The 11,806-nt window shown below is 36.2% G+C and overlaps 1 protein-coding gene across 3 annotated transcripts in view; it reads left to right on the forward strand.

Moving 5' to 3' along the window:
- Positions 1 to 11,806, forward strand: part of Tip60 (Histone acetyltransferase Tip60) — a 19,131-nt gene extending 7,325 nt beyond the window's left edge. For 2 of the 3 annotated variants that reach the window (XM_086550350.1, XM_086550352.1), the window contains exons 4-11: positions 132 to 298; positions 882 to 965; positions 7,858 to 8,517; positions 8,733 to 8,816; positions 9,001 to 9,231; positions 9,544 to 9,637; positions 9,819 to 9,981; positions 10,213 to 11,806. In XM_086550350.1, coding sequence (XP_086406476.1) covers positions 132 to 298; positions 882 to 965; positions 7,858 to 8,517; positions 8,733 to 8,816; positions 9,001 to 9,231; positions 9,544 to 9,637; positions 9,819 to 9,981; positions 10,213 to 10,429 — 1,700 coding nt within the window. In that variant the 3' untranslated portion in view covers positions 10,430 to 11,806. The remainder of the gene's footprint in view (positions 1 to 131; positions 299 to 881; positions 966 to 7,857; positions 8,518 to 8,732; positions 8,817 to 9,000; positions 9,232 to 9,543; positions 9,638 to 9,818; positions 9,982 to 10,212) is intronic. The other variant, XM_086550353.1, reaches the window with a different exon arrangement.

Consider the following 11,806-nt stretch of genomic DNA (forward strand, 5'->3'; position numbering starts at 1 on the left):
GTAAAAATTAATGTATTTTGTTATTGCAATGTAATGTAATTATTTGTTTAAGATTTCTTGTCAGTTTGCAATATTATTATTATTCATGTCAGTAGAATACCATTTCCTTGTTTAATGACACATCCTCTCAGATAACAAACGTCTCGATGAGTGGGTGGACGAAGACAGATTGGACACAAGGAAGATCCAGTATCCCAGGAGGGACTTGGCCTCGGGAACCACAACGGGCCTCAATACGCCAAAGAAAACGCTGACAGGAACCACCAACTCACGACCCTCATCTCCTGGACTGACACCTGTGAGACTGATTTTAGTTTTAGCATTGTTATGTTTGATACTTGATATTATATGGAAATATTTTGTTTATGTTTAAAGACAATTTGTTAAATTTGAGTAAATTTGTTTGGCTGAATTGGAAAAATTTAAGATGCTGAGAGCAACTCCTCTCTGATTTTCAAAGATGCTTAGGTACACCTTTCTTAGAGAGTAATGTATATTCACTTATTATTATTGTTTTAATGCATGGTAGCATTCAATGTTTGTTTGTCTGTATGTTTTTAATAGCAGGTACCATTTATTGTTTTATTTATTTCTTTTTTCTTTTTCTTTTTTGTTATTATTATTGGGTAGAATTGATTAGGAATTTAGCAACTGGAATACTGAACAAAAAGAGAAATCATATGGACATGTTTTTAAGATTATTGAAAACCAAACAAAATTAACAAAAAAAGGAAGAAGAAAGAAAACAAGAGAGAAAACTGAAGCTGATAGTATTTCATATATTTATTCATATTTTTATATTATCAATATTATTAGTATTATCTTCTTATAATTCTTTGGTTGCTACTTATTGACAAAATGAATTCTCTGTCATGGCTCAGGACCCAATTACTGGCCCCTCTGTGTTAGCTGCCTTGCAACAAAAGCAACAGAAAAATAGAAAGAGGAAACTGGACCAGTCAGAGGTAAGATGATCATCAGCTTGGCTGTCCTATCACCTGCTGTGCAATACAGGGAACATCTGTCATCTGCTGTGCACTAAAAGGAGCACCTGCCACCTGCTGTATAAAAGGGGGATCTTCTATCACCTGATTTTGCACAAGAGGGAACACCTATAATATTCTAGTGAAATAATGGGGTATCTGTCACTTTTTTTTAGACTTGTAGGAATGCTTGTCATTTATTATTCATTAGAGGGGACCTTTGTCCTCTGTTTTGCACTATAGGGAATATTTATCACCTGTTTTGCACTAGGGAGATCACTTGTTACCTATTCTACACTATGAATGTTTGTAACCTACTTGACATCAGGAGGAACAATTGTTGTACACCTATGGGTATGCTTGAAAAGGTTTGCACCAGAGGGAACACTTGTCATCTGTCATGCACTGTAAGGAACACTTGTCATCTGTCATGCACTGTAGGGAACACTTGTCATCTGTTATACACTATAGGAAACAGTTGTCAACTAGTTGTGCTGTGGACTAAAAGAAGGAATTGTTTCCTTGTACAAGTCAGAGGGATCATGTGTCACCTAGAGAACACATCTTTCATACTGTACATTAGAGGAACGCTGTCACCGGTGCACTTGAGAAAGCATGTGTCGCCCACTATACACTAGAAATGCATTTATTACATACTGTGCATTAACCCATTCACGCCGGGGCGGAATTTCGCCTACTCCCGATCATGCCGGGAAGATTTCAAGCGCGCAACCGCTCGTCCCGGGGTGTTTTCCCGCTGCGCGCAGTCGCGCTGACGCTCGCAGAGCGTTTTTCACCCACCCTATCCTTATGGTTTGCGTGATTGCGTCTAAAGTGTAGACATGTGCAGAAAGTAGTGATATGTTCAGAGGAGGTATATCAGTCGAAAAAGATGTTACAGCACTGTTTTTTTAGTGTTATTCTATTGAACTTTTTCCATATTCTTTACTCCTATGTTGTAATACCAATGGGAAACGGAAGCATTCTTCTAGTGAGGTAACAAACATAGTTTTTTTTTTTCATTTTTTTTTTCTTCCTAAATGAAAAGAAAGAGAATATGAACAACCATACATGTGCATACAAGTGAATGCAAGTAACAGCAATGTTTTTTCAAGTGTCATTTTCTTTTAGTGGGGCAACAAAAAGATGTTATATAATTTTATTTATTTTTTTTTTTTTTATTCCTCGGCCAATTACAATTGATTTTACGATAGTCTTTCGACTCAGATCATCATATTCAACAAATCAGAAACAGAAATCACCATGCCGTAATCAAGATTACGTATGTACCTATGGCGTCATTCATATTACGTTATATCCCATTTTCTACTATTTAGAAGGATAAACTAAAGTAGCTAAGACAAATCAAGTATGAAAATCGAATTGTACTAAGAATAATCTATCATTCTAATGCGGACGTTTCAGCACGTCGCTACTGGCCTCCCGGCGCGCGGGCCGAAAATGTAGCCCGTGCCAGGACGTCACCCGGGTCCGGGGCTTTTTTTCGACCACGTGTCAGCACGTCAACCGGTGCGAATGGGTTAAGGGCTCTTGAGGTGAACAATGAAACTCAAGATAGGACTTTCATTTTTGTTTTTAAAGTTGACAATTTAAAGCAACTAAGGTTGATATCAGAAACAAATCAGCAAAAAAAATCTAAAGCCTCTCAAATGGGAACCTATTTTAATAGAATATTATCTGTATATAAGTTCCCAATTCAAAACAGAACAACGGAGTTGGGAAAAAGTTTTAGTTATTCAGAGCAGATTTGGCTTTTTTCAAGGTATGCCAAAGTAAACATAAACTCATGTAAAACCAAATACTTTAAATAATTAGATAAGCCCTTATTTATAAAAGAATATACCTTTTACCTCCTGGTGCATAATAATTTATCAATGTCACCGTCTGTTCATCTCAGCCTCCAGTGTTACCAAGCACCAAGCAATGCAGCTAGTATGCTGGGTGCCTATCCCATGATGTAAAATGGTTATGGCTGCTTCAAACTCTGTAGTTTGTCTGATAATTTTTCTTGCTAAAACCGATGAATAATCTACCCATCTGTCCCATAGTGTTGCAATACAATACACTTAAATCATGGCACATTGTGTTTTACATGGGCACACTACTTAACCCACTCACGCCGGATTACGTGCTGACACGTTTCGTGGTTTTCGCATCCGACGCCGCCGACGAGATATCTGGCCAAGGCCGGCACTCGGGGTGAGCGAGCGGGCAGCCCAGGCTTGCAGCCCGTGCGCCCGAGAATCTCGAAGCGTTCAGATGATGCGTTCGAAAACCTCGGTATAGCGACCGTGCAAAGCCGGAATGGCCCCGGCGTGAATGGGTTAAAGGGGCGGATGGTAGGCAAGGGTTTATCATCATTTTTGGTTGTATTATAATACATCTGACTTAAACTGGTTAACACCTCATAGTGTGTGTGCAAACATGCTGTAAATATTAAAACAGTAAAATCACATGCCATCATGTGTATCATTTTGATATCTATATACAGTCTCTATCTAGACTGGATGGGGGATATTTATAATTTTTCCTTAGATATATCAAATTACAGCCAAATTACCTTCATCTACCCCATAGGAAGCATATGTAACTATTTGATTTTACATATTTGAAGTAGTATTGCATTAGTAATTTTTACTTTATTTTATTTTTTGGCCAAGCACATTTGATTTTGAAATAGTTTTTCGACTTAGACCTTTTTATTCAACTGATCAAGAAGCAGAAATTACCATGATGTCATCAATATCAAGTAGTTTTCTGTGACATCATTTTTTTAACATTATATCTCATTTTATGAAACTCAAACACCTAAACTAAAGTAACAGTCTAAGAAATTATGTAAAATGATCATATTTGAGAACAATCTAGCAATCTATTGCCAGAGTTTTCAGCACGTCACATTGGCCCTCCCGGAAATTGGTGAGAAAATGCACGTCTCAGGACATCACCCCTGTTTGGGAATATTTTTTGACCTTGTGATTGGCACGAATGGGTTAACTCATTCGCACCAGCTGACTTGCTGTCACGTTTCGTGGTTTTTGGGTTAGAAGCTGGCGACAAGATATTTGGTCAAGGCCGGCACTCAGGATGAGCGGGCATACAGTGCTAGCTTGTGACTAGTGCGCCTGAGAATCCCGAGGCATTAGACTCATGCATTCGAAAACCCTGGCATTCTGACCATTAAGAGCTGGAATTGCCCTGGTGTGAATGGGTTAAAAGGATCACTTGTTGATTATTTTGCAATAGATGGAACTTTTTATTAGAGGGTACACTTGCTATTTATGGTGCAGTAGAGGGAACACCTATCACCTTTTATGCACAAGGGAAACACTTGTTACCTACTTTGCACTATGAATGAAATACATGATAATGGTGAAGAGAGCAGGTGATTTTTGAAATGTTATTCACTTAACAGCAGATACACAATAACAAATGTGATGCTAATTGACATGAAATGAAAGGAGTCATAGATTTTTTTGTGATGATATGTATAGTGTCTACAGAAGTAGATGTAGATTTAGATTGTTTATAGTGCATTCATGGGCCATGCATTATAGCATTTTGTGCATTTGCTTGTGACCTTTGTGATTCCTGCAAATGTAGGTGTTTAGCAAGATATTGAGGTTATTTTGTATTTCTATTGTGGAAAGATATCTTTAAAAAATACTAAACCAAGAATATTGAAGCATACTTACTAAAGAGAAGTGTCCTGATTTTGTATGTGAAATAGCTGCTGGAATTATTAATTATTTATCTAAAAAGAAGAAGAAGAAAAAAAAAACATACATATATAGCAGATAACTAGAAAGACAGTAGGCAAGAAAGGAAAATAGTAAATATGGTTATTCACACATATTTCATTACAGCCTGCATATTTTTTTGTCAAATAATTTTTTTTATCAATAATTTTGAATGTGAAAAATACTTCAATTTCTAAAGGTTCAACATGAGAAAGAAAGTTTCCAAGGTACATCGGGCCACTGACAGTCTTTGAGAGTCATTGTAAAGTCTATAACGTGAAAGGCACACTTGTTGACAAGCTAATGGAGTGTAGGATTACTGTACTGCATTTCATGACTTATTCCAGGTTTATTAGGTATGGTTTCATTTTCACTGGTTTGTAAATGCAGTTGATCCCTCTGATATAAGTTATGGTTATTCAGTATTGTTATTAGCAAAAATGTGTAGTCTTAATGCATATTACAGTTATTAATTATTTGCAAATTTCTACATTTTTCCCTTAGTTCTATCAGATCTTTAAATTGCTTTATATATGCATTAGCTATCAAATTAAGAGAATATGGCTTTTAATAAATATTTTTTGTGTTAAATACTTGGAATAATTGCTTTAATAGTATGCTTAGCTTTCAGTAATATGGGTTTTCACATTAATCAAAAGAATATTTATTACTTTTTATGAGGATTTAGTGCAGTTTTTATTTTACTTGGTTACAGAACATAGTAGTACTTGGTATTAAAGGCTAAGGTAAACTCAGAGTTCATTCTGGTTGAAAGTGTAAAATGAAAAGATAGGTCTATGTCTTCTTATGTGATACTCTCAGACTTATAAACCAGATTGTTTTGTCGGAACTGTGGCAAAATTAGAAATGCATCATATACCTGAATGACAAAATCAAATTAAATAATCATGCATGCAACCTTGCCACTAGTCCTAATATTATTTCTATCATAGATAATGATCCAGCCCAATTTAATCCAACCCAAAGCAGTCCAGTTCAATCCAATCTAGTCCATCCTAATCCAGTCCATCCCAGCTCAGTTCGTAACCCCTTAACGACGGGTGACAAGATATCATGTCTAGTTTTTTAGGGGGTCAGACGCCGGGAACGAGTTTTTTTGTCAAGGCCGGCACGCCATGTGAGTGGGTGCGCTTGTGGCTAGTGCGGCCTAGAATCCCAACGCTTTAGGCTATGGGTTCGAATATTCCGGCATTTTGACCATTTAGAGCCAAACTAACCCTGTTGGGAATGAGTTAAACCTTAACCCCTTCACAATTGGAGTATTTCTCAGGATCCAATCACTTTCATATATCATACTAATAATCTAAAAAATAATAGTAAACACACATGTCTTAACCCATTCCCGCCGGGCTGTTTTGTCTTTTATGGCGTCAATGCCGGGGCTCTCGAACGCATAGGCCTAAATCAATTATATCATCAACGGCGTATGACGGCACCCGCGCTATCATATTTCATAATCGCCGTCTGTGGCCGGCGGCATTGGGTTAAGATACCCATCCCAGGCTGAGCATTTTAAGTTGTGGCCCATCATGGAAGGGTTAAACCCTAATCCATACCTAAGGGTTGTCTTTCCCTTGAACCTATTTCTGTGCGCGCTTGGTATAGTCAAACTTTATTAACCCAGCCCGGGGCGTGGGAGGAGCCAGCGCACAGTGCTGGCTCCTCCCACGGCCAGTGCGGCCGAGAATCCCGACGCGTTAGGCTTATGCGTTCAAGAGCCCTGGAATTTTGGTCTTTTTAAGCCGGATTGGCCCCATCGGGAACGGGTTAACCCAATGGTGCTCAGAAATCATTGGCGTGGACTTACCAGTCTGCTTGGATTGATATAGAGATTGATAATTAGAGGGTTGCTTGAACGGATATTTTAGGAAATAAAACCTGCAAGACACCTTACTAGTGGTAAGGGTAATAAGGCCCCTACCCTCTTTTTGTTATTTGAAAGTAGATTATAAAATTTCAATTGTTAGATGAGCCCATGTTTATGAGAAAATTTAGTAAATCCTTCCCATTTATTTTTAGGTTTAATAATAAACATAGTATTTAAACATGTATCCTTTTTGTTTAAGAAAAATTATGGGTATGTAGAAAATAGAATTGAATATAAATAAGTATGAGTATGCATTAGATGATAATTCTTTTAGAGGTAAAATGAAGAAGGTAGTTCTTAAGTTATATATATATATATATATATATATATATATATATATATATATATATATATATATATATATATATATATATATATATATATATGTATGTATGTATATGGTATGTAGGATTAGAACCTAGATTTTCTTGCTTCAGAAATGCATGTCTTCTGATATTGGTGTACTTGATAATAGTAGATATAGGAAAATGTGCAGTTATAGTTGTAAGGATATAGGATTGGATAGTGGATCAGGGCTTGTCCAAGGCTAGAGTAAACTATGTGGATGCTTACAGCTCCATTGGCCACCAGGGACTACCAGGGGTTTCCAAGAATGCTTTTTTTTGTGTTGATGGTAATCATACAGAAAGGCAATATTATGTTGCATGGCTATGATAAAGAAAGCTACCCCTTTTGTGAAATGAGTGCTGCTTAGGGCCCTATAAAAGCTTGATCTGACCCTTCATCAGATTTTTTTTTCTGAGGATGAATATTTTTAATTTTCAGCACTTTTATGGAGTTATTTGTCTTTTCTTAAATTTCTTTTGCATGTGTTTAACTCAATACTTATCTATGCTGAAGTTCTTAATGTGACTAATTCTAGATGTATTGACTTTTCAGTAATTCAGTGCCATAAATATTTCTCAAAGTTTTTCTGGAAGGGCTTTATGATTCTTAAGTTATGGTTATTGTTAGTTACCTTTGATGTAGTGCACTAATGTTAATTATGTGTTTAATAGAAGGGTGACTGCCAATGGTAAAAAGTGCTGTATAAATGAAGTGAATCTGTTGAGTAGGAAAGGGAGAAGAGTGATTATATAGTTTGTTATTCATTAGTAAGTAAATTTATAAACATAAACCAAAATAAGTCTTACCCAGATTGTTAATGTTTAATGAAGAGATATTTCCCAGCTCTTAAAAGAAAAAGTATTATTTTTTTGGACAGGAGGAAGATGGTCGTAGGTCATCGATTGGCAGTGGAAGTGGAGCAGGTGCAGGTGCTGGAGTAGGAGTTGGAGTAGGAGCTGGAGCAGGAGCTGGAGCAGGAGCTGGAGCAGGAGCAGGAGCTGGAGCAGGAGCAGGAGCAGGAGCAGGAGCAGGAGCAGGAGCAGGAGCAGGAACTGGAACAGGAACTGGAACAGGAGGTGGAGGAGTAGGAGGAGGAGGAAGTGGAGGAGTAGGAGGAGGAAGCGGAGGAGTGGGAGGAGGAGGAGGAAGTGGAGGAGTAGGAGGAGGAGGAAGCGGAGGAGTGGGAGTGGGAGGAGGAGGTGGTGGTGGAGGAGTGGGAGGAGTAGGAGGAGGAGGCAGTGGTGGTGGTGGTTCCATTGGCGGAGGTGGTTCAATTGGTGCAGGTAGTGGTGGGCTTGCAACAATTGGAGGTTCTCTGGGAGGGTCCATTGGTGGGGGTGGCATGAACAGCTCCATCAGTGGGCTGGGTGACATCGAGATCCCAAATGTGTTGAACCAGCAGCAGACTGTACCAAGGCAAACAGGCTCTTTGGCCACGCACTCGGATGACCATGCCATCACGCGCATCAAGAACATGAGGATGATTGAGCTAGGGAAGTACCGCATCAAGCCTTGGTATTTCTCTCCATATCCACAGGTAACTATGGGCTGCTTGGTATATGCTTGGAGTTGTCTTTTATTGTGAGATTCACTCTCTATCTAGAAATTAATAATTCTTCATGAATCATGTGGAATATCAGTGTATCTGATGAATCAGTCTTCCATTTTCTTTAATATATATTGAATTTTACTATGATAAATTATAGACATATTTGTCCAACTTATAATTGTTGTTGTTTTTCTTTATATCAGGAATATACAAACTTAGACTGTATATACATATGTGAATTCTGTCTCAAGTATAGAAAAAGTAGGAAATGTTTGGAAAGACATTTGGTGAGTATTATTTGCTTAATTTTTTTCTTGCTTCAGTTGTTATAAAGAATAAAAATCATTATGTTGACAGCAGTTCAAGGTTAAATGTCATGTTTAGCACACTTGAAATTTATCACCATACATTATCATTAACCTGCAACATTGTACTTTTATATATTTTAATTTTTCTTAATATATTTTACAGCAAAAATGTCCCTTCAAACATCCACCAGGCAACGAAATCTACCGGAAAGGTTCCATATCTTTTTTCGAGTTGGATGGCCGAAAAAATAAATTGTATGCGCAAAATTTGTGCCTTCTAGCAAAACTCTTCCTAGACCATAAGACACTCTACTATGACACGGATCCTTTCCTCTTTTATGTTATGACTGAATATGATAATCGAGGATATCATATAGTGGGATACTTCTCTAAGGTAGAGTGGAAATACCCAGTTTATGACAAGATTTATGTGAATAAGGAGGGATTTCATGAGATTTATAATATAGTTGCAGTAGGGCAAATATTGATAATGAGTCATGTTTGTACAGACAAAAGCAGAACATTTTAAGGTGAGAACAGTGTTTATAGTAAACTTTCACAAGTGCAACTGGATATAGTTTTGGATACCTACTATGCAAGTACAGGCAAAACATCTTTTCATCAGTAAGAACCAATGAATGTCAGAAGGCTTGTTTATAAATGGTTTCAATATATTAACTAATTCGGTGTTGTATTGCAATTGCAGGAAAAGGAATCCTCAGAAGACTACAATGTAGCCTGCATTTTAACACTTCCACCTTATCAAAGAAAAGGATATGGCAAACTACTTATAGAATTTAGTAAGTATATTTTTCTTTGATAAAATAATTATGAGAATTTATGAATTTATGAGAGGATGCTGTAGTATACTTGTAAATAACATTTTAGACATAAGTATCTTTTAGATTACTCATATTTTATAAAAACTTTATCAGGATTATTATTCATATTATCTTAAGATCACTTTTTGTTTCCTTGCAGGTTATGAATTATCCAAATTTGAAGGTAAAACAGGATCTCCTGAGAAACCACTTAGTGATCTTGGACTTCTCTCATATAGATCGTATTGGAAACAAACAATTTTGGAGATTCTCATTGCTTTAAAGCCACAGGAAGGGCAGGAAAAACCGCAGCTTACCATAAAGTAAGTTTCTTGTACAAAGATTATCAAAATGTTTTCAAAATCTTTCAAAAACTTTTTTCATGATATATCAAATATCTGTTGTGAATGATCTTATTTAGATTTTAATGATTAGATTTATAAATACTAAATTCATTGGTAAAATATGTTGTAGTAAATATGTTCTTAGTTTATAAGTAGTTTAAAAAGCAGATTCTTTTTATGTATGCACTGTCTCTATCTTCTTTTTTCCAGTGAAATCTGTGAGCAAACCAGCATAAAAAAGGAAGATGTGATATCAACTCTCACAAATCTAGAATTAATCAATTACTACAGAGGGCAGTACATATTAACGCTTAATAAAGACCTCGTAGAGAACCATAAGAAAGTGATGGAGAAGAGAAAGATTAGAATCGACTCCAAGTTTTTGCATTGGACTCCTAAGGACTGGGCAAAGAGGGGAAAGTGGTAGCCTGCTGTGATAAATCTATTTGTAGGGAGAAAGTTTAGATTTTTATAGTACAAATTAAGAATGAGTATTTTGTATCAGTTTATTACTTTATGGATTATAGCAAAGATATTTGAGTTTGATTGCATTGTATTGTATATTTGAATTTGGTGCACTAAGATGCTTTGAAAATGGAGACAGTTTCCCGCATAAGAAACAAGGGAATGGAAGACAACAGACAATCTCAGGCTGATAGTCCTTGGATTTTCAGTTTCAGACAAAATTAATACAATTGTAAAGGAAAGTGGCAAAGGATCGCTTCTTTGTTTTTGGGAAAAGGGCTTTGGTTACTTTGTTTTTAACATTAGATCATTTTAATTCTTCATCAACAAACTTTTTAATTGTTATTATTAGTCATGGAAGATAATTATTGTAATTAAAAAAAGAAAAAGATGACATACCCAAGAACACTGGCATCTGCTGTTAGTCATGAACAGTCAGACACACTTACATAGCCTAGTCAGTCATACACATATTCATTCTCTCTCACACAACACAGATGCAAACATACTGCACAGAGACATGGGTACATATAAATTTGTTGTTGTTTTTGTAAGGGCAAGGTTCTTGGCCACCTTTATCATTAATCATTATTTTAATAGAAAGAACCTAAGGAACAGCCCATGATTCATTTTTTTAAATTATCAACTTTGTTAAAAATGTGAAAAAAAAAGGGAAATCAATAGTATAACCATCACCTAAAACACTAAATTGTGTGCTAAATAAATATGTAGAGAGAATAAGAAGCAAAATATATTATATATATATAACCCTCTTGGCTATGAGCCTTCTGCATATCAGATTCTACGTCAGATCCGATGCATATGGGGTGAACACTGTATGTCAATTCCAATTAAAAAGGAAAAGGAAAAAAGATTTGTATAATTTGAGATCCCCCCCCCCTCATATGTGGTTGTGTAATTCACTGAAAATTGTTTATTAGTTTTAGTGTTATGAACTTATGATTAATAAAATGCTCATGCTTATGTTTAGTGGTTCTTGTTACGAAAATACTAAGAAGTGACCTTAAGCCCTCCAGGATATGCCACTTCTTAAGATGTTCAGCCTGGGCTAAGCATTTTAAGGTGTGTATTTTCTGTTATTTTCTAGCCATATATATATTAGTAAAATGATACTAATCACTATTTAGTATAATGCCCAACAACACAACATCAGGAATTGCTTAATTTCAATAAAAAGGAAAATTGCAATATGAAATTACAAAACATGCCAATTGTGGACGGGGTAAAGGTGAAATACCAAAACTAGGTTCTCTATGAAATAAACTTTCATTTACATAATACACAAGAAAATAGCTTGTCTTTTATTATAATACTGAGT

The sequence above is a fragment of the Penaeus japonicus genome, unplaced genomic scaffold (genome assembly GCF_977035675.1).
Source record: "Penaeus japonicus unplaced genomic scaffold, GWHDUDI00000001_assembly GWHDUDI00000023, whole genome shotgun sequence".
Classification (NCBI taxonomy): domain Eukaryota; kingdom Metazoa; phylum Arthropoda; class Malacostraca; order Decapoda; family Penaeidae; genus Penaeus; species Penaeus japonicus.